The sequence below is a fragment of the Cheilinus undulatus genome, linkage group 11 (assembly GCF_018320785.1).
Source record: "Cheilinus undulatus linkage group 11, ASM1832078v1, whole genome shotgun sequence".
NCBI classification, from domain to species: domain Eukaryota; kingdom Metazoa; phylum Chordata; class Actinopteri; order Labriformes; family Labridae; genus Cheilinus; species Cheilinus undulatus.
In genome coordinates, this window is record NC_054875.1 from 27,364,039 (window position 1) to 27,390,596 (window position 26,558).

The 26,558-nt window shown below is 39.4% G+C and overlaps 1 protein-coding gene across 1 annotated transcript; it reads left to right on the forward strand.

Moving 5' to 3' along the window:
* Nucleotides 1–2,313: 2,313 nt before the first annotated feature.
* bgnb (biglycan b) lies at nucleotides 2,314–26,092 on the forward strand. The gene is made up of 8 exons (XM_041799440.1): nucleotides 2,314–2,522; nucleotides 11,209–11,476; nucleotides 18,722–18,834; nucleotides 19,440–19,653; nucleotides 19,806–19,916; nucleotides 23,591–23,684; nucleotides 24,241–24,379; nucleotides 24,457–26,092. Exons 2-8 carry the CDS (start codon nucleotides 11,224–11,226, stop codon nucleotides 24,652–24,654), a joined length of 1,122 nt encoding a protein of 373 aa, XP_041655374.1. The 5' UTR covers nucleotides 2,314–2,522; nucleotides 11,209–11,223; the 3' UTR covers nucleotides 24,655–26,092.
* Nucleotides 26,093–26,558: the final 466 nt, after the last annotated feature.

Below are 26,558 nucleotides of genomic sequence, written 5' to 3' on the forward strand. Positions count from 1 at the left end.
GATTTCTTTTGAAATTATGTAAATGATGAAGAAAATTATCTTTATTTCATGCATGCAGTCCAAAAAAACCCCCCTGGATAATGTGATAACTGCAAACCTCCATGTGGTCAACTTTGCACGAGGTCGGAAGAGTTCCCACATGGCGTGGCTCGCCTCTCCCTGGGTGCTGGCAGTATGTGAACTGGAGAAAATCAGACAGGCAGTGAGAAAAAAAAACACTTCATCCTTCTAAAGCAAAACTTAATTTACACAAGCGTGAGAAGAAACAAAATCATATGTTTTATAAAACAGTCCTAGAAATACTCTCTTTCTCTGCATGACTTTGGAAGAGCCCTGTGGTATCACCATATGCTAAACCCAGTACTAATCAAAGGGTAATGTTGTGTAAACCAACGTTGGGCAATTATGACTCAAAAAAGTTTATGACTCAGCAAACATTATTAAATAAACTGAACGTCTTTGGACGTTCCTTTTTTCTTAGTAGATATTAAATCTGACTGCTAGACTTTGGGATCAGCCAATGCAGTGCACTCTCCTTTATTATAGTGCAATACAAGATTAACTTATATTACTTTGAAACTACTGACTACACACAGTGTCTAGCTTTTTTCAGTATTACCTACCATTGCACACCGTTTGCTATCGTCACAGCAGTTTGAGTCAGATAACTGTGACCAGTATGGGAATAACTATAAAATAAATACAAAAAAACTTCTGAATAAGCCTAAACTAGGGTTGCCCCAACCATGTTTTATTGCTGCAGATATTGACATTGGTGAGTGTGATCAGCAGATACAAATACCAATCATATTTTGAGTTTTGTTTCAGCATGCAACTGTTGCTGTTGTTTTTATCTTGCTTAAAAAACGCCATATGACTGCATTTATTCAGGTTTTGTAGCAACACCTTTGTTTTCTTCCATTCTAGATAAATTTAAAGAGATCATGAAAATTTTTTTATTAATATTCATCCAAAAGGCATTTCATCAAACCTCAAACACATCATGTAGCAAAACTTAGTGTTTTGAAGATATATTTTAATCACTGGCACACTTTTTTTTTTTCAAGCCGACTGTCTTGACTGCTGCATTTTAGTTTAATTTAATTTAAAATGCTGATGTCCATGATCCGCTTCAGGATTGAAGGGGGCTAAAGCTGATTCCAGATGTCACTGGGTAAGAGACAGGGTACACCCTGGACTGGTCACCAGTCAAACACAGGACATGTAGAACAAACAACCCACCATTCTTACAAACACACACACACACACACCTACGGGCAATTTAGAGTCACCAATTAACCAAGCAAGTCCTTAGTGTGTTGAAGAGAACCCACGCATGCATGAGAAGAACATGCAGACTTCCCACAGAAAGATCCTGTCTGCAGGATTCAGACCAGAATCCCTTTTGCACTTTCTTGCAACCACTGCACCACCCTTATTTGCTGGCAGTCAAACCACACTATAAGCATCAGTGACTACAATAATCCACTATGATCAACTGATCGTGTATTTTAAAGAAAATTGTCCAATATTAATTAGCTACTGATCAATTATGACACCTATAGTCTTAACCCTAATACAGTCCAAGAACAGACCACCAGTCAGACAAATACAGTGATCTACTCTGAAAAATAACAACTTCTAAGGTTTTTTAATATGACTGCATGAAGACACATTCTTGTTACTCTTGACTTTTATATTTGGTAAAGGCAGCCACAATAACACATCACTGTTGGTATATGGTAATTTGTTCAGTCTGTCTGAGATGTTTCAGACAAAGCTTTGCTCTGGCTTGTGCTGTAAGAGGTAGTTTCAAAATTATGTCTTTTATTTAAATTATCCGCCAAAAGAGTTATATAGCTCAGACACAAAGTACGTGTCTCCTCCACTTCTTTTTATCTTCTTGTAAACATCCTTAGTACATTTGTACTTTTGTATCTGTGTTTAATCACCTTATCTGACAAATATAGACCAATAATATGAGAAGCTAATTCATGCTGGAGGTAAATGTAATAATGTCGTATTTCTTAATGATGATGTTACAGTTTTCTATGATATTTCATGCTGAAGTATTCTTATTTAAATATTAACAACTTTAGATGACATTGCTGGTATCACTTTGCCAGCTGCCATAATGGCACAGAAGCACTTTACCCAGGCCTCCCTCCTCCTCCTCCTCCTCCTCCTCCTCCTTTCCCTCCTCCATCCAGAAAGGGGAGAAAGGAGGCTGGCTTGTTAACTTTATGGGCTTGACCCCCCCTCCTGCTCCCTCCAGTCATTTCCTTGGTTTGGGCTGAGAGGAGCACACACGGTGCCCTGACACGGTTTGCATCGCAGTAGCACAGTGTGCAGACGAGCTGCAGCTGGATGTCAGAGGAGCACGGGGAAATACTGCAATAATCCCTCAATGTGATGAAAATATAGGAAACTTTAAAAATATCTCCAGGATAATCTGACGCACCGAGGAAGAAAACGTCAATTAGGCTATATATTGGAATTAGCATCCTATTTCTGCCGACAAGGTAGGGAGTTATTTTACTGCATGTGCAACATTTGGGAAACTTTTTTCTTACTCAATATTCTTGGTTCTTTTTGTATTACCGAAATATATTACCACATACAAAATATATTTTATGAGTTCAAAGTGTGTCTGACTTACAAACACGTAGCCTAGCTTAAAGTTGATAGCCTAGCTTAAATTTAATACAAGTGAACTTGTCTGCTTATTTTCTTGTACTAGTTTGATGCATAGATAAAAGTTAAAATTTCAATGGAGCAAAAATTGTTTGTTATTTTCCCTCCTATTTATTTATTTATTTTTGTAAATTTATAGCCCATTAATTCACTTCCTCGCAGCTTTTACACCCAAATACCCGTCTCTTATCGTCAATTAAATGCAACCTGTTACACGAAACCACTGACGCTGTTATAACTCTGTACTTCCACGAGATGGCGCAACGAGTCTCCAAAGGCCTGTCAATGAGAGCAGTGATTAGTGGATGGGATAATATTAAAGTCAACTTTTATTTCCGCTCACTTCACCCACGAGAGCTCTTATTTTCTCCACAGAACGTGAACGTAAGGCAGGGCTCTCTTTATTTCACTCCTGCATCGTCATTTAGGGAGGATAATTACAGTGAAACGTGCCAATCAAGGCTCCCAGTTTGGTACACATGAGCCTGTGCTACCCTTAAATCCAGCATCTGTGTACTCACTGTGTTCTGGTTTAAATGTGTTGGGGAACTTTATTTTGCAGGAAGGTGATTATAGCTTACTTTCTCCTTAGTTGGCAGGTACTTTTGTACTTTTGTGGTACTTTTATGTATGTTTTGTGTTAGTTTTATGTGGGACAACAGATGGAAATTAGCGACTCGCTAAATCTGGTGCAACCATGTTTTCATTTACTTTGTATGAATGATCAATGCCATTGCACACTGTCCCTGGATAAAAATAAACATTGAACATTAATAAGAGAGCAAACAAGCATGCATGGAAAGGCTCATCTGTGGCCCTGCTCTGTCCTGTGCTCATTTTGTCATGTCCTGTGTTGGTTGACTGCCGTGTATGAGACATTTGTATCCAACCAGTCAGGATTACTGTACAAAGACAAACAAAACAGTGACAGTGGAGCCAAAGTAACGGCCTAAATCTGTCTGCTTCCTGACTTTACAGCCTGAGTACCTATTAGCCCGCCTGTTGGCTGACCACCCTGCACCTGCTGTCTGAGCACCAATTTCCTTATTTCAGGTCATAGTTTACTCTCAAACTGACAGTGTCTAGCTTTCTGTTCCTCCTGCAAAGGGCTCTAATTTTTATGCAAAATAAGTGAATGTATTTTCCTCAGCATTCACAGTTGGATTCAAATTTGATCTTCTTGTCTAATGTTTGACAGTGAAATACTGTGATTGCTTCATTTTGCTTACAAAAAGACTGCCATTGTTTCCACCAGCTATTCATAGCCCACTTAAGACTGGCCCAAGCTTTAGAATAGTCCACATACTTTGAGCGATGATCCTCAGCCCACAGGCATGGATGCTCAGTTCAGCTATGCCTCTACTGTTGACTGATTTTGCCCCCTTTTTTGTCTTCCTGCGTCGCTTTGCTTTCTGCTCCTCACTGGTCAAGCACTTGTCTCTGCACAGTCGAGCAACTCGACACCACATCCAAGCTTGGCGGCAACAGAGAAACTGCCAAACAGTTCCTTTTTTTAGGGACAGCAGTCACCAAATTACAGCCGCTGGGGCAGTTAACTCCACCCGAGCGCTCCTACTGGACCCGCCTAGCTCTAGCATGAATTTGTATTCATGTGTGTGCCAGTCTGTGTGTGTTCATGTGTGGAGGGAAGGAGACATGGCATCAGGAAACGAGGAAGGTCAGCCGAATGACCAGATCAATTTGGAGGTGGATGTCAGATTTTGAGAACAAAATACACACTTGGTTTACTCCCAGTGAATGTGTGTTTGATTGCACATATGGGTCAGCATGCGTTCCCACAAACAAACATTTATATGAGTTTTCTAACATTGTGGTTAGGAAGCCTCTGAGTTTATAACAGCTTGGATCCCGTCCAGAATAGCATGATGGGTTTGGGAAAAATGCAAAGCTCACCAAACACGGGTGAAAAACATCAAACATCCACAGAAGCAAAATTAGAGGTTTTACCTGCAACACAATTCAAAGATGATATGAATATTTAATGCACTGTCAGCACTGTGATCTCTTTTAGTGAATAAGTTATACTAATGAGACCTGAGTGTTGACGTGGCGGCAGCCAATGCAGCGCAGTGTGGCGCCAGCTGGCACACTTGGTGAGCTCTGTGCCCCACCTTAGCTCTCTGACGCTTTGCCAGCAGACGCTCAGGAGTAGAGCTGCTGCTCATACGCAGGCAGAGTTAAATGACCCAGCACTGAATGACATGATCAATAACATGAGCCCTGATTGGTTTCTGAGGGTGCTAAATGGTTCAACTTTTCCTGAAAACACAAACAGGATCAACAGCTGTTAAAAAATCCTGTTAAAATTTGATATTACTTTTATTGAAATCCAAATTTTCTCTGAGTAGAGAAGTTGGCTTCTGGTAGTTTCTATGACTGGACACGAGGTAAAACACCTTTTCTTCCTGTGGTCATGGGAGACCAAACACTTGTTTCTTGGGAAAATTATTATTCTTGGCAACCCAGGGAGCATATAGCTTAAATATATGTTAGTTTAGCTTGACGGGGGCAAAGGCGGCCTTGTGGGAACTCTCCTCCCATCAAAGTAATTGCGGTGTATGCGAGGCCTGACAAGCACCCAGCACTTGATGGATCGTGCATATAGGAAATGTAAAGCTAATCTAAGACAACTGAGTGTGGGAAACTCAAACAACCATTGCACTTGGGTTTATTGTTCACCAGATGGTTCATCAGGAACGCTGCAGCGTTATATTTTCAGCTGACATCTCTTTAATGACAGACCAAAATCTTCTTTGCTCTGTCTCCCTCCCTGATCCTCTTTTTCACCTTTTAAATTTAATACTTAACCGCTGGAATTCTTTTTTCATACAGGAATCTGTCTTTTAGTGCCTGTTGTGACAGCTTTAACTGCCTTAGGTGGTTTGAACTGTGACTGTATGTATGTGTGAGCATAAGCTGACACACCTTTGATATTAAAAGGGAATTTCCTCAAGTTCTTTGTTTTTCATTGAGGAGAATAAAATATGCTGCAACAGTAAGAAAAACCTTCATCTTCTTGGATTTTAAAATGAGCTTAAGGTTGTGTTTAAGACAGACTGTGTTGCCAAAAGTATGTGAATACCTGGAAATTACACAATTATGTGATTGTTAAACTTTCTGTTTTTTTATGAATTGTCATAAATCTCAAGCCTTTTCTTTTGGAGAGTCTTGTTTTTGCCAGAGTTTTCGAATGGGGCTGCAGGATTTCACTCCCTTTCAGAAGCATTACCAAGTTAGGGCCCTAGATTCATGCTGAAGCTGCTAGATCCTTTAGACTGAAGATGAACTTGCTGTTAACTGCACATCATGTGCACAGAGGGATTTCTACATAGGAAAAACACTAGCAACTAGACCATGTTTTGAACTGTTTACAACCACCCTAAGCACTCTGTCTGTGAAAATATAAACATTCTTAACTCTAAAGCTACTTCTGTGTCCTGAAAATAGTGGAATATTCAGGCAAAAAATATTAAAAAGTTTTTTAAAAACTCATGGAGAATGGAAAAGCAGTGCCACAGTGCTCATCTGGTCCGTTAACACAAAGCGGTCCATTCTGTTTCAGTACAGTTTTGTCATGGTTTAGCACATTAAACTCTGATATTACCCGTGTTGCCTCAGTTGACGCTCATCTCACCAACCTCCAGTCATTTGGATTTAGTTGTAGCCACACTTTACTACCTTTGTTAAAAATCTAAAATATTGGCGAAACAAAGTGTAGATGGTTGTCCTGACCACCAATCATCAGCCTGAGCTTATCTGATGTTACTATTTATAATTGATTTCAATGTTATGTCCGCTCTCATCTCAGAATTAACATTTTATTTACCTCCTCAAATGTCTCCATGTTTGTAGTTTACATCCCACGCAGTAGGTAGTTGAATATGACATTAGCCCTCATGTGCCCTTGTGGTGTCCTTTAGTAGCACGTGTTGACAGGTATTTACAGGTGTGCTCAGGATGCAGCCAGATGCAAATGCAAGGTGAAACAGTGAGAATATCTCTGTCTTAGTATTGGTCAGTTTAAGCAAGAGGCATTTTTGGGACAAACACAGCAAGCGAGACCAGAATAGCTGTCCGTCCGTCCATTAAACCATTGATTCTCAACTGGTGGGTTGGGACCCAAAGGTGGGTTGCAAAGCCATTTTCAGAGGGTCACCAAAGTGTGCCTGGGAAAAAAAAGAGTAAAAAAAATCTTGTGATGTACTTTTATTTTGGAGGATATGTCTCAGGCCTATGTTTCATTACATCCTTTGTTCCATTTCTAATCCATACTGCACCGTTTTTCCATTAAAAGCATTTAGATACGATTGCAAAACCGTGGGTCGCGATTTTCCTTTAAGGATACGGTGGTGGGTCCTGATGCTAGACCAGTTGAGAACCAATGCATTAAACCACTCGTAGATTTAAGATGGGGCTGAGGAAGTAACAATTAGGACCAGAGGTTTGGTTTGACTTTGTCTCAGACCGGATATGTGACTGCTCACCACTTAGCTGGAAGAAGCCAACGAGATCAATATAAACACGCACACACCTGATAAAGTAGTTATTACAGCCAGAGAGGCTGCTTGATTGTGGGATAGAGAGTCCTGTCATATCATCAGGATGTGCTCAGGAAAGCATTGCATGGTTTTTCCTGCATGATGAGAGTCTGTTCTTGTTCTTTCTCCTTTTTTTAACACCATATCCATCTTCTGCCATATTTCTACTTCTGTCTGCTAAATCTTGGGTTTGACCGATGAAAAATGTCTCCACTGATTAGAGCATGTGTGCCACATTTTTAGATTTACGTCAAACCCTTGTTTACCTCCCATATTGTTGCAAAGCTCAATTTGCAGAAATTGTAGGTGTATAAATAAGCCTAGTGGTGTCTTCTCTGTATATCCAGCTCTTTTAGTGTGATTGCGTGTCATTGTGTGATGCTGACTATATATGCCCTCTCTGTGTCCTTTTGGCTGCATTCTTCTGGCCGAGCCAAGGCCAGTGGTGTTTTTTCTTCCTTGCAAAATGGTATAATTTGGCAGCTATTTTTATTGTAGAGAGCAGACTGCAGGGGCCAGTTTTCTTCCAGACCAGGTCCACATCATGCACAGGCTCTTTGTTTCACTGATTTTAGTTTCCCTACATAATTGTACTATTATATGTCTGAATAGAGCATGAACACCTTGCAGATGCAGTGGATTGCGTAAGCAGCTTAAAAGAAAAAACAATAACTTTTGATGCCACTTATATAATCTAGGACAGTTTGTATGTTAGGGAATAAAAATCAGTAGGCGTTGACGATGGATTAATAAAGTCATCACCCACATGCTGGGATGCACATTCTTTGCACACAGACTAGGACCTTTCTGTGTTTTTGTTTGGGATCTACTTTTGTAATTTAAAGGCTTTAGAGAGCATTTTTCATGCGATACGGAATGAGAGGCATTTCCTCCAGCATTAAAAAAGCCCTTCAAACTTTATTTTTGCAGCCTCCCTTTTAAGCCATCCCAAATCTTGTGAACTTTCAGAGCTGCTGGAAATTTCTTGGGACTAAAAGTGAATAAAGTAGCATAAAGGCCTCATAATTGTTGAAGTTATGAGAATGGGATTGAGATAAGCAGGTGACAAATGTTCAGAAATATTTTGGATTTATTGGCACATGTTACAGTTCAAAGGTTGCAAGCTTTGCCCCTACAATTCTTGCCGGGTTTTTTTGTTGTTCATCAATCTCCTTCCCTCTTTTCAGACTCTCTCTTATCCATCTCCTGGACCTAATAACTCTGAAAGCCAAACTTTGCTTTTCCTTGCTACCAATGAAAGCACAGTATTGTTCTCTAGGATGCCTAAACTTCTCTGTAAAGTCCTGTTGCATGCTAAACATCAGCATCAATACTTTCTAGCAGCAGGATTACAGAGCTGGGGATCACAGAAGGACTTAATGCAAGGTTAGAGATTATCAGCCTTTAGGTCAACCCAGGGTCCACTGAAGGACTGTGCTTCAGTTCATAGGATTAGCCGCAGGTTAAGGGTCACAGTTTCCTGTAATGATCAATTGGCCTGGTAATAATTTGTTTTTCTTGGCATGAGATATTAGGTTGAGTGGTTAAAGTGTGAGCGGGGTCAGTGCAGTAAGGCTTAAGAAGAAAGAACAAACAGACACGCACATGCTAGCATGTCTGGTGACCTCAATTAGCAGCTCTGACATCACTGCGTCTGTGTTTCATGACATGCTGGCACATGTTCATTCACACAGACACACTTGCACATGCACACCCAGTTTTCCCTCTAAATGAATGGTGGCTTTGTTACACTGCTCAGTTGCGGGGATAAAGTTTTCCACCGCTAGGGTGATGTTCTTAACACTATCTGATTGGCCGGTGAGGAGAGACTTGCTCTCCTGGGGTGTGCAGGAAGCAGACTGTGACACTGTGTCACTTGTGGTTTAAGTGACTTTCCTTCCCATACTTGAATGTTGGAAAGTTTCCCCAGGGGAAATGAGTCCATCTCTCCTCCTCTCCAGCCTCCAGCTCCTGCTCTGCCTGTGAGGGAGGTGTGGTATAAACAGTAGGGCTTTGTAATTAAGAATAAGCAGACCATTTCAAAATATTACAAAGTCCACTGACTATTATTCCAAGCTAAATCCTTTATGCACCTGGCTAAGCTGACCTGTTGGAGAGTTTATGCATAGGCAAAAGGCAGAAAGTTTGCTGTTAGACCCCTTTCCATGCTTCCCCAACCTACATGCTCAAACTCATGCCCCCTTCTCCTTGGCATGACAGCCATGAAACAAACCAATACTCTTAGGTTGTGGTCGTTTAATTCATAGACTGTGAGTACTAAATTTAAACATTTCAGCTGCTGCCATTTGGAAACAGAAGATGCGATGATTTGATAATCGTAAATAGGCTTGGTATGCATTGTAATTCATGTAATGTTTTGTGTCTTAGTCAGCAATTGGTCAAGCCAGACTAAAAAGTAAACTCTGCATTATCCTCCAACAACAGGATCATTAGTTTTAAAGTAAGTGCTACACTAAATTAAAAAGGAGCCAAAAACTAATGGTTAAGAAGAACATAAACCTTTATCTTTTCCAGCCACCGTTTGGTTTCTGAAGCATTCCTGATATAGTCTGCGCATAAGTTATTCAGACTAAATTAAATCTGAGTACTGTCTGTAAACATTGTTTTGTCTATGGTAAAACTAGGCATTTTAGAATGGGTTAATATGGGACTTATGAGGCCCTAAGTGGACACTGATCTGCAGTTTTTCGAACTGCACATGAAGTCAGTAGCATCCAGCAGTTATGATGATGATCCTACGCAAAGGCTTTGTCCAAGAAGTAGACCAAGTCCGTAAACATTGGCCATCAGCTGTTGATGATGATCTTAAGTGCTGCTGTTCTATGAAACATTATAGAGACTCAAAATAGTTAAATCAGATTTATTTATATAGATACCCAATAGTTTGTTGACACAGCAAAGTGCCAAACTAGCATATGCTCCCATACCTGACCTGAATAGTTTTAAAGATTCAAAGACTGAAATATGGACAAATGTAGGAAAGAATTCTTAAGAAGCTAAAATGACATAAATGACCTAAAGGCAGGTCTCATTTATGTTTTGTGTCACTTCTCATTGATGTTAAGCTAAAAGTAGATATTATCTTCAAACTGGATTTTCTGGTGATGTTAAATGTTTATATATAAAGTATTCAAATACAGTAGTTTCACTTCTATGTGTAAAAAGTAACAGAGACATTATTTATTGCAACATTATAATGCAGAAATTTTACATTGGGATTTTTGGGCCTTTTTGCCTTAATTACATCAGGACAACTATAGAGAGACAGGGAGCATGGGGAAAGAGAGTGGGGGAAGACATGCACCAGACAGCTCTGGGACCTGGAATCGATCCCACAACCAGTATGTTGAGGATTCTAGCCTCCATAAATGGGCACCTGCTCCGTCAATTGAGCTTAACCAGCATCCAAGTGTGAAGTTTTATTTCCATAAAAGAATAATCATCCCATAAGTCATGCCCCCCAATGTTGCTTCTGTTCACGTCTCTTTCATCACGATTGGGGCTTTGTCAAGCCGGGGGCTTGGGCTCATGGTCTGCAGCTTGATACTACTTCATGAGGTTGTCACTGGGGCTCAGTGTAGTAAGCTTGTTTGTATAAAATCCTGAAGAATTTTACAGTTAACTATGTTAGAAAACAAAACTGATACACAGGGATGTAGCTGCATGCTTTGCCTGGTTTTTGTTTCTGTCACATGCATATTCTAGTATACTTCTATGAATAAATTGGGTAAAGAATATTCTAGTGCAATTTAGCAGAAAAACAAACCTGCTGTCTCCAAAACAGCCATAAGATGGGGACAACACCTATGTGAATGAAAGATTTATTTATGGCTGGCTTAACTGAATGTTTCAGTTGGTCTCGCCCAGTAAACCTGTGGCTGATTGAATACATTGATTTACATCACTCCCTTTTCACTCCCTTGTGTGTTCCCAGGTGCGTGAATTCAAAATGTTGCCACATTTCTGCTTCCTGTTGTTACTATGCGTGGCCCGGCTGCTCCCCCACTCTTCGGCGCTGCCCTTCGAGCAGAGAGGCTTCTGGGATTTTGCCATGGACAGTATGGACAGTGACAAGATGATGACGATGATGATGAGGGACGAGGAAGAAGGCTCAGCCGTGGAGGAGATCCTCCCTCCTGACATCCATATGTGTCCCTTCGGCTGCCACTGTCAGCTCCGAGTCGTACAGTGCTCTGACCTCGGTCAGTGAGAGTTTGTGTGAAGGAGTGTGTGGTGCTTCGTCATCATTTCTAAATATGTGTGTGTGTGTTTGTGTCAAAAGGTTCTGACAGGAAAGCAAATGAGTTGAGTTGGTGAGCATGACCTGAGACTTGCATGACTCTCATAGCTCCGGGGAATGAAGTCCCCCTTTGGTGAAAGAGGAATATTTTTCTGGAGATAATGCCAGTGTATTTAGGCTGGGAAAGGCATGCCTTTGAGGGATTTTGTGTTCCAGACTTTGTGTGTAGATACTGGGGGGAAGGGGGATGCAGAAAGAGATGAAAAAAGAGTCAGGTGGAGGCAGGAGGAAGAGAAGAAGAGAGAAAGAGGAGAAGGTGAATGTAGAGTGATAGAAACAGTGGTGACTCTAGAGCCTGTTGAGGTCTTTTAGCCAGCATTAATCACCATTATGTCGTAAGTATTCTGACACAATAAAAAGAAAAGTTAAGAAATTTAATTTTTTTTAATCTCCAAACAAGGCAGCATAAAGGAGTGAGCTGTTTTGGGGGCCAGCCAAACTGGGGGTCTACTGTGTCAGTAAAACCATGGTTCACTGTAAAGTTAGTGGGATAACAATATTTATTTTTTCCTGATTTGTAACCACTCTTATCAAAGCAAAAAATATTTTAAACTGTATTGATGACGTTGTATATAGCCTTGTAAACCCCAATGAAAATGGGTTTAAAGTGGCAAAAAGGGGTTAACAGAGGCAAAAACAAGGAGAAAGTGGCAGAGTGGGCAGAAAATTTGGTAAAATTTGATTAAAAAGTAGCAAAAATAGGTGAAAAGAGGCAGAATTGGCAGTGAAGGATGTGAAATTGGATTTAAGTGGCAAAAATGGGTCAAAAGAGGAAAAAATGGGCAGCAAAGGTGGTGAAAAGGGATTAAAAAGTGGCAAAATGGGTAAAAGAGGCTGTAAGGGGTTAACAGAGGCAAAAAATAGACAGAAAGTAGCAAAAATTGATTAACAGTGGCCATAATGGGCAGCAAAAGTGGTGAAAATGGGTTTTAATTGACAAAATTGGAGCTTAAATGGCAAAAATTGGCAGGAAGACAGTGAAATAATAAGTGGCATAATGGGTAATAGTGTCCAAAGCTGTTTCAGTGGCAAAATCGGTTAACAGGGGTCAAAATAGGCAGAAAGTGGTAACAACGGACAACACTAGCACCAGTGCTACTGATCTATCACACATACATTGATACAATCATAAATCACAGCTGTGATAATGACAGTGATAATAATGACTACTGAAAAACTTAGCAGTGCAGCTAGAATGAGAGATGTCCCAAATGCTCTTATAGACATATCAATATGGCCAGTATGCTCCATGACCCCGATCATGAAAACTGGCATGTCAGGATTTTTTCCTGCATCTTGTGTCTAGTTTGACTCCCCAATTTGAGGTCTGTGACTTTTATTCTAACCCTGACCAACAAGGTAGCATTTGCCGTGGGGGACCTCATGTGTGCAAACGTAGAAGGTAGCATACATGTATTTAGCTAGGCTAACTTGCCTAATGTTGCTATCATCTCATCAGACTCACATCTCAAGTTCTACTTGAAGGATAGCCAGAACATATCGTCCTCTTCTTGATAGACAGAGATGAGTCCACAGATGTTTCTTCTTTGTTGTTCTCATCTTTTGATGGCAAGCATCCTTGACTGACTTTCCCTAACCTGCCTCCCTGACAAACTCATGTACTATCATGAAGGTAGCAGATAACGTCCTGACAAAAGCATACAGTGATTGTCAGCATCACTCTCGTACTCTTGCCAGTACAGGACAAGTTTTTGGTGAATAGTCTCACATAGTGCTGCAGTAAAAGACAAAAAATCCCTGTGTTGTCTGATGTGGCATTTTTTGGGAGGTTTCGTACTGTCACTGCAAACTTTGCACATTTTGAGCCACTGCTGTGGTTTAAAATTTGTCAGGCTCTGTTTGCCCGGGGCTGAGGACGTGCAGCACCTCTGGAAAGAAACATTAGCAGACAAGGAGTGGAAGCAGGAGGAGACATATGATTAATAATTTCCTTGCTGTCCCTAAGAAGCTGTTTCTCTTGACTTTTTTGGAAGTGGACAGGATGTTTAATGGAACCCAAAACAGGCAAACAGGATGAGGGGGATGAATGACTTAGTTTGAAAGGATTTTAAGAAGAAAGAGAGGATTAAAAGTGAAGGGTACATGTTGTGTTTATCTCTACAGCTGGTTTAATATTTGGCTATAGAGTAATAATTATAGACCTTAACTAGAAAAAGACTTTAGTTAGAGAGGTAACAATGAGGCGTACTCAAAAGGAAGAAGATTATTTTCTGGTTTAAGTGGCATGAGTTAAAAAACTTTACTTTCATGAAAAATCCAGTCTGACTGTAATGACTTTTTTAACAGTCTGCCTTTGAAATAATTTTAGTCACTTTTCTATAAAAAGCAGGCTCACAATGTTGCAACTATGTGCATATAAAAATGTCTGCTGTTCTCCTTCGTCTATTCTTACAGGACCTGAAGAAACAGGCATTCAGTCATATTTACAGATCTGAAGATTCCTCACATTGTACTGGCTGTATAGGTCTAATAGGCTGCCTGTGTTTAAACATAATGGTTTTGTCGAATCATCATTTTACAACCTCTATATATTTACTGTCCCTGGTCTTACTGCCTGCAGTGGGTAAATGTGGAAGCGTATAATTTCAGCCATGTCAAGTGCTTATTTAGAACAGATGTATTTTAGTGGTGGCGTCTGTCTCCTCTCAACGTGCATCCCAGCATTATGTTTGGGTGTATGTGTTGAGGGGCGCTGGGGTTACGGAGGGTGCTACTTTTCTCAGTTTGTGGTGTAGGCTGGGAGATTGGTGGCAGATATGGTTAAAGTGCTATGGTTTTGGTGTTTCAGGGGGTTTAAGAGATTGAGATAATGAGCGTGTCGGTGGACGTTTTTGCAGGTTTCTTTTCATGTCTGAGGCAGGTGTACAAATTTGAAGCTGGCAGGATGCACATGGAAAGCTGCAGGTAAATATTTCCAACCACATGAATGCACCTGGTAATATCCTGGAGCTCCCACAGCAGCAGCTGTTATAACTTTATTACTCAGGAAAGGAAATCATAGAGAGCTTGGTTTATAATTTTAAAAAGTATACCTGAGATTGAACCTTTAATTTACAACTTTAATTAATTTATATCTGCTCCCTGTAGGCACAATCAGGCTTAATATCTTGGATGAAACCATGAAGTTCCTCTGCTTCTGTGAGTGGATGTGGTTTGGACAGAATGTCACAGGGAGCTGTTGACGGTTTGATCCTGTGTGGTGACTTGGAGGGTGTGGCCCACTTCAGCCAAAGCCATATATCTAAAGTTAACTCTGGATGGACAGCTCTGGGTAGAGTCCTGTGGGTCAGATGTGGTTTGGTGGCAAACTGGATCCCAGTGGGACAGCTGGCACTTTCTTTCCCTCTCTCTCTCTTTCCAACGAGTCTGGTTGCATCATGGTCGCAGTCCAGTCGAGGTTTCGAGATTCTCTTACCGTAGTCTGTCTGCTCCAGTGGCCACATCAGACGCGCACGTCCACGTGGCTCTGTGATGTGGTGTCGTTAATGAGGTCTGGTTTCTGTGTTTGTGTGTGCTGAGTCACTTTTCCAGAGAGAGTGGAACAATACAGGTGGATTTGTCAACGTAGTGCACCCAGTATAAACTATTGTCTATCTCAGTGAATTATTGCTCTGCAAACAATATTCACAAACAAAGCAGAACTTATAGTTTTGGTGAAATTTTTCACCACTTCTTAGCTTGAGTTACAGTTTCCAAACCAATATTAAAGCTCATAAAAAAAAAACAATACGTGGCTTCAAGACTCACCCAGTTTTTAATAGTTTTGGACTTTTAATTTTTTCTTACATTTTGTTCTTATTTCTTTTCTGTTTTCTTCTGATCTAGGCCTATTTGTTGTTATCTCTACATTATAATGATAATGCTTTTTTTCTCAAGATCTTGAGTAAACTGCAGATCTTGATTCCTAATCAAAATAAAACTAACATTGTTATCACATCTAAAAGACAAGTTAGGCTTGCTATTCACCAGATGATTCTCAAATCTTAGCTGATTTGAAAAGCATGGGAGTCCACAAACCTGAGGACAGTCTCAACTGATTTTTTACATTACCAAACCTCTAAAATGCACAGACTGGATAATTTGCCCAGCACAGGAGACACACCTGCTGTTTGTTGTAACAACTTCCCAGTGGCGATTCCAGACATAAGATCGCTCACAACTTGCATGTTCAGACATTACTTCAGGAGGAACACAAATACTGAGTTTGATAGATGTTTTCAACTGTTGTGGTGTGAATTCTGTTTTGCAGTGAAAAACAAAAGACAAGACAAAGATTGGAAAAATCCTGGCTAAAGACATGGTATGGATAGTTTTATGCAACATCTGGCTGGTGACGCTGCCTCTCATTGGCTATTGTGGGTATCCTGACAGATGCATCCCAACCTGAAATCAAAGATATTAAACATGCTTTATAATTATGATTCTGGATTGGGGAGGTTCCTACACAATATTTATATTGTCACCAATGCAATACAATTAACTGACTGCAATAAGCCTTAAATCTGGTCATGCTCCCTGATAACTGAGGGGGATCTGGGACAAATATCTGACTGGGACCTGGCAGCAGAGCACAAGCCAAGGTTGAAAGTAAAAGGAGTTTATTTAACAGGGGGTAGTTGTGCAAAAATGAAGGTGAGCGAGCTGGCTGGTGGCAGATAGAAGCACCGGTAGAAGTAGGAGACACTCCAAGAGAAGAGGACAAAAATGTATTAGCGTAGTGAAAAAATCACCAAAAACTTCAGTAGCAAAGCTCCCTGAGTCAAACGTCTGAAGGCTCAACACAAGTTGGTAAATAGAAGATCTTGATTGCCCAAAGATTGGCTGCAGCTGTGACTCCTGCCCTCCCCAGCCATCTAAGCACAAAATCCAAGACACAGGAGCTCAAACATGAAAGGATCAGGGATAAAATTGTCCAGTGTGTGTGACCAACTTAGTCAAGATCTTGAAAAAACAACTGTTAATCCCAGGAAAATGAAATGTATGAATGTATGTCCTCTTACAGCTTTAGTATTTTTTTTTTAGTTTAGTTAGAATTCCCTCTTTTAATATATGAACTTCATTAATATCCATGAGTCATGTGGTCAACTCTTCAGGTCAGATGACCCAAAATTCTGTATCAATTAATTTAATTATAAATCTTTAAAATGTACTGGATTTTTAAAGCACCACTATTAAAGACACATTAAACTTTTGTCTAGTTATTTGTACAAAAACAAACAGTCCATTTGGTACCAGAACTCAGACATTTCAGAAAATCTTTACTTGGATATTTGATTTAAAATGAAGCTTAATCAAGGATATATTCCTCTCAAAACAGCCACCATTGGTGATTAGCCACTTTAGTTAGCCACCTGTAGAAAACATATTTTGTAAGTCCATTATTTCACTGGAAGTTCCACCTATAATCTTCTTGACAGTTGACCCCAGATATAAGGTGGATAAAGTTTCAGGTTTTTTTTTTTTTACCCTCCAAACCCTGCGGTATCATCTACAATCCGAACAGCAGCGCATGCGTTGTTTGCAGTGTCTCTGAAACCACGAGATGGATCTCTGTATTTTATCCAATCTAAAGTTGGCTAATAGCAGTTGTATTTCTTCCAGAATGTTTTTAATCCAGGCGCGAAGCTCAGTGTTTATTCAGAGCTGTGATGCTTCAAACCCACATTACTAAATCCATTATTACATTAATATTTCACAATGAAAACTAAGAAGTCTTGCCATCAGTCCTCCATATTGACACTAGAAGTAAAAGACAACAACTTCCTGGCCCTTCATGATATTCCACTTTTTTCCTATATTATTTTCTTGGCAGAAGTGATCAGTCAGGGCCAGCCAAAGATCAACAAAAAACAAGAACTGCCAGTTTGTAAAAGGAAAGAAGTAGTCATCTCCCGCCCAAATAATAAAAACATGCCATTTGAACTCCTAATATGGGATTCATGCGCATGAGGGTAAAATATGAATTGTTTTTACAGAGATAAATAGTAGTGATAGTTTCTGCTATTATTTTGTTTGAGTGTTTTTTTTTCTCCTGATAGACATGGCCTATAAAAACTACAGTAAATGCAGACGTGAAAAGGCTAGGTCATCATTGATCTGGGTGTGATTTGTTCTATGAGATTCAACTTCCGTTTCGTTCTTTTACTTGGTCTTTGTGGTCATATTACTTTTGCTACATTTATTTTACATACTTTCGGCATACATATTCTGATATGCCAGGTTGTCTTGAAAAATAGATTTCTAACTTTATTATGCTCAAAAGAGTTGAGATTCTACATGTGTTTTTTCATAAAAAATACAGGTTAGACAAAAATAGCAAAAACTGGCTTGGGGTTCTAAGGGTTAAGAATAGTTTTAAGACCACATAGTATTTCACATGAATAAAAATGTTCAAGTTTTATTAATTTGATAGTTTTAATTGATAATAATTTTGTAATTAACATAAAAACTTGTTTGTGTAGCTCTGGGTTTTTGCTGATGTTTGTGACCCATATTAACAAACAGATACCATTTGAGTCTTAGCTGGTGGTTGTGTTTGGTTTTGTAGCTCATAAAGAGGAATCTGTGTCAAAATCAGTCTATTTCAAAACCATCTTATAATCCTCACAGGAACTGTAACACAGAGAGGTTTTCAACTGTTAGCACTGTAAGTGTTGTTTCCCTCTCTCTTATTTTACAGTGATTTTGCCTGTGGTATTTAACACATAGCCTTTTCAACTTCTGCCTGACAGAGACCAGATGGAAAACATCTGCTGTCACCATCTGTGTGAGTGGAATTTGTGTATGTGTGAGTCTTTGTCAGTGACAAACCTGTAATGTTAGTTATGTGCTGCTGTGACGTCTGTGTGACCTCCACAGTAGTGTGTACGTCTACTTCTCATTAAAATAATAGATGTGGAGATCCAGAGTGCTCATTTTAGGCTGTGTGGGTGTGTGATTTGGTTGACTTTTAGGCTCTGTGATGGTTTTCAAACATGCGCTGACTATTTATTTTCCAAGGTCTTTGTGTGACGAAGATATCCTGAATGTCTACTCACTGGTTTTAAGGGTGTTGGTTCACAGTCTCCTCTGGAAGCATTAAATGGGGTATGACTACTTTTTGTGCTTTTATTGGTCTTTTCCTCAGGGCTGACCGAGGTGCCAAAGAATATTCCTCAGGACACAAAGTTCCTGGACCTGCAGAACAACCGCATCACAGAGTTGAAAGAGAACGATTTCAAAGGCCTCACTAACTTATACGTAAGAGATGCACTCATACTGCTCACATTTATTAAGCTCTTCTTAGCATTAAATCAGCACCTCTTAAGGATGTGTTAGCTCAGCTTGTATTGGCTGCACCAGTGTGAAATATCATTATGAGTCCCTGTTTCCTCTAGAGGTTTATTTCCTTTCTTTTTTCACCCTCCACCGCCCAGCACTCTGAGAGCTTTAATTGTATTAAGTTAGAGCCTGAGGCCAAAAGGGAGTATTCAAGCTCACATCCTTGCCTTGCTTAGTTAGAAAAGGCTTTTCTCATTTTTGACCCGCATTCAAGATTGCTGACCAAGAGCAATATTAAGTCTGGCAGCTAAGGAAACTCAGACATGACATTATTCAACAACACCTCTATTGAGAGCTGTTTATGTTCGCTTATGTTAGCCATCCGCAATTTTTTTTCAAGCCAACACAGAGGAGGAGACGGTCTGCTGTAATACTGCATCTGTTTTATTCAACCCGACACATTCAGTAGACATCCGTTTACTTTTCCTTCTTTCTATTTTTGACTGTCTTGTTGCAGTATTTTTATGAATAAAATTAAGTAGGAGTTGGATTAAGCCTCTCTGTGTTTACTCTTGTTTTTTCAGGGTCTGTCTCTGAGGAATAACCATATTTCTAAAGTCCACCCCAGAGCCTTTGTCCCTCTGAAGCACATGCAGAAACTCTACTTCTCTAAGAATCTGCTGACCACCATCCCCAAGAACTTGCCCGCCTCTCTGGTTGAGTTAAGGATCCATGAGAACCGCATCAAGAAGATTGCAGCTGGTGCCTTTGCGGGACTGGGCAGCATGAACTGCATAGGTCAGAAATGCAGATGACTTCATCAAATCTAGGCTTTATAATGTGGTGCTCACCGCTGTCTTTGCCTCTCTATACCCTCTGGCATCGAATGTTTGAAGATTAAAGAGACTGTATTTTTATTTCATGCCACAAATATCTCCTTCATGTTGCAGAAATGGGAGCAAACCCCATCATGAACAGTGGATTTGAGCCTGGAGCTTTCAAGGGACTGAAACTGAATTATCTGCGTATATCAGAGGCCAAGCTGACAGGAGTGCCCAAAGGTAATGGGGGATTTATGTGTTCAAAGCAAACACTGGCAACGTATTTATCTCTAAATAAGTTTATCATCTTATGAAATAGAAATCACATCCTTACGACTGTGCATTTAAAGAAACCAGCAGCCAACCAGCTTTAACAGAAAGTAAAGGGAAATTACTGTAAGGATTCTCATTTATTTATTTATTTTTGCAGAATCAGGAGGGAATTATTTCTAAAAATCCACTTCAGAAGTGAAACTTCAGAAGACTCTGACATTTCGAGTGAAAACAGAAAGTTTCAGAAACGGGTCATACAGTGCAAACTTGTTTTGTTGTGTAAACTTGAAACACAAAGTTCCCTCTGGCAATGGAGGCTTGCACACATGTGCATCACAGTTTCAGCCACAACCATGTGCAAGTAGGAGGAGTGTAAAAATGGCAAGTTCTAGTCGTGCTGCTCACTACCAGTCAACATTTACTTGAAAATTATTTGCTTTGTTGTTAAGAGTCACTTGAAGTAGTAACCCCACCTCATTACAGTCAGCACCAATGTTCCCCTGTTACCAGTGTTTATATTGCACCACTCCAGAGAAGAAGAAATAATATTTGTTTTTTTATTACAAAATAACATCGCCAACTACTGGCCTGGCATGTACACTACAGTGTATTTAGTTTTACTTACTCCTATGCATAGCAGTTTTTATCAAAAGACTGTTGTCTGAACATGGAACTTTTTCTGAATCTGCATAAAGATTACGTTTTTTTAAGAGTTATTTCAATGTAAATGTGGTCCAGTGGCAGGGTCAGTCTAAATTTTTTTTTTTTGACAGGGTTTGGCCCGATTGAGTTGTTGGATGTGTATTTCAAGAACCACAAACACTCAACACTCAACAAACATAATCACATATGTGTCCAGGATGGCCCATGACCTCAAATTTGCATGACTGACATGTCATAAATTTCCTTTAAAACATCCATCAAGTTTGACACCCTTACCTGACGTCAATGACATATTTCCTGATCTCACCAAGGGGACAGAATTTGCTCCCTATCGTTGCATCATCATTTACCAGACTAACATTATACAGTTCTTTACACCCAGTATTTTTTTCTCTGGAGATCTTCTGTTTACTGACTGTGAAGCTAGCATAGTTAGGCTAACTGGACTAATTTTCTTGATATGTTTCCACATTCGTACCTCAAGTTTTATCTGATGGAAAGACAGTCCAAACTGTCCTCTTCTTGATACACAGGGACGAGTCCACAATAGTTTTTCTTTGTAGTTTTCTTCTTTTCCGAGCACAAGACTGCTAGAATCCCAAGACAGTCTGGCTGAAGACCTTTCATCTCTGACAGCCACTCTTACAGACCGTTCAACTGAGACACCATAAACCTCAGAACGGACATACTCCCTTTCTCTTTTAAAATAAAATCAGATTAAACTTCTGTCTAGAGTTGGGTTAAGGATTAAGGTCATGGTTAGCATACCAAAAGTACAAAGTCCGAAACCTGACCTGCAAAACCTAACTACAAAACCTGAATAAAGCCGAGTAAACCATCTGCTCACAGGAAAAAGCTCATTCTCCATGAAAATATTCTCATGTAGCTACGTAGTTTATGTAGCTGCATAAGCTACATAGATAATGGAGCTACATAGTGAATCTAGCTACAGCTAAGCTGACAAAGCAGCTATGTAAGCTTCGTATCTACATTATCTGCATAAGGCTCACATTACTTAAGCTAACTTAGCTATAGATAACGTAGCTACGAAGCTAATATAACTAAAACAAAGCTCACAAAGCAGTTATGTAAGCTACATAGGTACATTACTTATGCAGATATAATAGCTTTAGCTATGTTTGCTAAAGCCTCCGTTGCTAAAGCTACAGAAATAGATTGTCTTATGTAGTAACGTTGATAGTGTAGGTAGCATAGCTATGTTAGCTTTAGCCAAAGCTAATGCAGCTAAAGCAAGCAGCCGTTGGACTAACTACTTTTAAACTGGTTATACATAATTTAATTCCAGATTAGACTTCTGACCTTTTTTCCTCTTTTTTTTTTTAATGAAATGTTTCTTAGTCTGTAATATTTGCAGTGTAATTATTTCATAAATATAACTGCCAGATGTTGCTTATAAATAAAGTTGAATTTAAAAAAGAATCTAAAATTTGAAATGCGTTGTACAGCACTTCCTTTCTGAGATATATGGCGTCTCAGATGAAGGGTCTGTGAGAGTGGCCATCAGAAATGTGCAGTCTGCAGCCAGACCCCTCTCCTAGAATCACATAGTGCTTCTATTAAAGCCATGATTGACACTCTTTGACCCGCCTCCCTCATGACCTATGAACTTGTGCACAGTTAAGAAGACAATCCACTATACAGTGAGCAGCATATAGTGGACTATATAGTAGACTCAACTGCAAAACACAATTATGATTTCGGGCGCTAGTCCAGCCGCCAGCAATGACATCACCACCGTCTCACAATTAAAACGTTTAGCAACAATGGCTCATAGATTTCGATGACAACGGCTGAGGATCAAAATTAACGGTAGAATTTCACTGAAAACTGGTACTAAATGTGCTGTATTTCCCCCCCCCAAAATAAAAATATTAATAGATAAAAAGCTTATGTCTTTAGTGGCAAAATAATGTAAACTTTTGTGTGTAATGTAACTTATTTTTGCATAAAGGTAATGGTCTCATGCCTTGTTATCCTCAGAGTTATTCTCTTTTAAATTTTTAACATTTTCTTACAGATTTGGTCAAAACCAACAAACAAAAAGTATTAAATAAAGTTTTTGTATGTGTTCCTGTGCTCCTCTCATTCGTCCGTCGTGTTTGAGAGCAGCAACTGCTATGCATGATGGTAAATATTGCTGGGCTAGTGAGCATCGGTTGTTCACTACTTTTCAAAATGTATTGTGGGATAGAATGAGTGCACTATATAGTGAATAACAATGCTCACTCAGAATTCGGACACCACTATAAAATGGCGTATTAGATATATAGTGCACTATATAGTGAACAGGGAGTGATTTTGGACACAGCCAGTTGCTACAATGGCATGCAATGGTTGGTCAGAATCACACTTGTAGTGTTGCTGGTCTGTTATCCAGGACACAAATTTTGTTGCATGGTCTGATGTGGTGCCATCATAGCAGACAAGAAGAGTTCAGTCTGAGCAGGCTATAGATTTTCTTTAGGGTCTTTATTTGAAAAAGTTTTTTAAAAAAATTGTGGGGAGGTTTCGGTGAATGAGGCCCAGTTTGTATTCAAGAAAAATTGGGACTAAGCCTAACTTTGTCTCACAAATAAGCCAAGAATTTGAACATTGGTCAGCCACACATAGCTGGAGGTGACTGGGGAGTTTATCCAGACACAGTCCTTACAAAGACAACAAAATTGAGCATTCAGCAAGTTGTCTGCTCTTTGAGGTTATTTAGATTTTCCAGCATCACTGAGCAGACAATGTGAGTAAACATGAGTGATGCTGCATAAAACCTGTGAAATCACATGAGGCCAATATTTTCTTCTCTTTTTAGGGTTGTTCACAAACTGACAAGGACATGTGTTTAAAAGTTGAACTACCCTTTTAGGTACAGGACACAGTACAGTAATGATTAAACTATAAAATCCATCCTAAGGGGGGAGAGGGTCAGATACAAACTTTATGTTCTTTTTTTTTTCTATTTTCAGATCTCCCTGACAGTCTTCATGAGCTCCATCTGGACCACAACCAGATCCAGGCTGTGGAACTGGAGGACCTAAGCCGCTACAAAAACCTTTACAGGTACAGCACATTTTATCCATCAACATCACACTTACTTCTAACCATAACCCATTTTATTGACCCTGGGGGGAATTTTTGCAATTATCCTGTGGTTTTTGAAAAATACAGCCCTAGTCAGCAGAGCCCTCAGGGGATATAGTATGAATTATTTTGACACTTTAAAAAGCGGGATAATAACTGTTAGTTTATGTTTGAGTTGGCTTCTAACTCCAGGTTAAAAAGCAGTCTCCACTTTCATCTAATCTAGTTACCCTACATGTAAATTTAGCAGATTTCTCCAAATAGGCCTTTTAATAGCAATCATTTTAACTTTTCTAATAAAAAACAGGCCTTCTTTGTCCCTTATTTACACTCCAGTGTACATTTACCTCCTTTCTACACCTCTCGAGTTATAATTTACGATTATATCAGCATTGGCAGGCTGCTTTGGACCTAGTTCTCACCTGGCTTAGCATCCCTCTTTTACAAAATATGTGTCATGGAATTAGCAGTGTGGTTTAAAAAAATTAATGTACCATGCAATGGGCTGTTTTCTGTCTTTCCTCACTTTTTCCAGGTTGGGCCTTGGCTTTAACCACATTCGTAACATAGAGAACGGCAGCCTGTCCTACCTCCCCAGACTGAGAGAGCTGCATCTGGACAACAATAGGCTCACTCGTGTTCCCAAAGGTCTACCCGAGATGAAATACCTGCAGGTGAGTCAAGCGTGCAAATCCCAGACCTGACATTAAACATACTGCCATTCTCACCTTTCCTTTTCTGTATTTTCTAGGTGGTGTACCTCCATTCTAACAACATCAACCAGGTAGGCTTGGACGATTTCTGCCCTCGAGGATTCGGGATGAAGAGGACGTTCTATAACGGCATCAGCCTGTTTGGGAACCCTGTCAACTACTGGGAGGTGCAGCCTGCAACGTTCCGCTGTGTCAGCGACCGGCTGGCTATTCAGTTTGGAAACTACAAAAAGTAAAAGCTGGGGGGATACTGAGAGATGGAGAGAGTTATAAGAAGGGAAGGAGGAGGAGGAGATAACTTAAATTTTAAATAAAACCCAAGAGAGTTTTGGAGCTAGCTTGAGAGGAACTGATTAAATAAAAAGAAAAGTGAAAAATACAATTACATAACTTGAAAGGAGTGGAAAGCAAAGCACTTGCAGTACTTCACCTGAGTTTTCACACTCTCCATTTTTAAGATTTGCCATCAGAAATGGATCAAATGGAGACTTTTTGAGATGAATGTTTTCCCCAAGCCTAAAATCAATGAAAAAAAACGAGTACTGAAAAACTTGTGAAGCATTTCATTCCATGTTTTATACACATAGCGCTTTATTTGATAGAAGACATTTTGTTTCATTAACACTTTTCAGATTCAAGTAAGAAAATAGAAAAGCAATGCATTATAGATGTTTTATATATACATAAAAAGGTGCTGTATGACTTTCTGTGTGCTTATTTTGGAGTTAAATCACATTGTGCCTGTTTGGCCCTGAAACTGTGATTAAATTCAATTTATCAAATGATTATCACTGATTTGGGGCCATTTCCAACACTTACAGACATAAAAATGACATAAAGAACCAATTATCCAGTTTTTGCAGTTTGGGAACATTTTGTATATATCATGGTAGTCGAATGATTAAAATTGTAAATGTACATTGTTGAAATTTCCCTTGAGTGTTGAACATTTTTCTTATTGATGTGAGCAAGTGAACCAGCAGCCTGTCTGTGTAAAAGTCTCTTCTGTGCCTTTACTAACTATTATTCTGTCTGAATGATACTTTAATGCAGTATTCCTCGAGGGGACACTGACTTAGTAGGGGTTTGCCCCAGTTAGAGAAAAAAACACACATCCGCTTGGCTTTGACACAATGAAGGCAGTGTGTTAGTGCTACATACTACAGTAGTGTTGTTGCATTGTTTGCACAGTTTTCTGTTATGCTTTATCTGCTTCAGGGTTATGGGAGGATTAGTCTGTTTACATTAGTAAACCTTTGTGGATCGACTTCAGCCGTATGAGTATACTGTCCTATCTCTGTTTAGTAATCTGACCAGCTACTGCTGCATGTGAATAAAGACTTTTTAGCCTGCTGCATAAAGCCAGAGAACAACTGATGCTCTTAGGTTGGATGCTGTGTGAAAAATAAAGAAAAATTCACATCCGTAGAGAACTGAGTCCAAACTTTATGATACAAAAACACAGAGATCAAATGTGTAAAAATTAACTCTTTGACCAGTTGTGTGAATATTTAAGAAAGTGGTGTTCTTCTGATTTTGATATGTTTAAAGTTATCAGGCCCTGAAAAGGCATTAAATGTCAAAACGCCTAATGTAGTAATTCTGACTTGAAGTCATGAATTTGTCATGATTCTGAATTCTTTAATGCTTTTAAATGGTGCAACATCTGATAAATTTAAGGGAAAAATAAAGACAAAACAGTCATTTTGATACTGGTCAATGTGACATTTTTAAAATATTAAACCTATTTCAACAGTGATTTCATTGATAAAATGATGGAAAAACATGGTATAAGCATTCATTTGATATTCTGATGCCTTTATATGTGTCAGATTTATTAATTGTTGCAAATTCTGGTAAAATTTCTTTTTCTCTTCAAGGGTTTTTTGTCTCTTAAACCACCTTTACATGCTTTATTTAAGCTTTTCTGAGAGTTTTTCTGTGGTGCTATGCCTTCTTAAACATGAATGTAAATGTACAACCACAAAAAACAGACACACAAAAAAAGAAAAGGTAAAGGGGGAATCTTTGAAAAATATAACATTAAAGCTCCTGTGAGGAGTTTTTAGGATTAAGACCTAGACTTAAAACTGAAACCTCTTTGTAAGTAACTAAAACAAACTATACCATCAAGATGTTA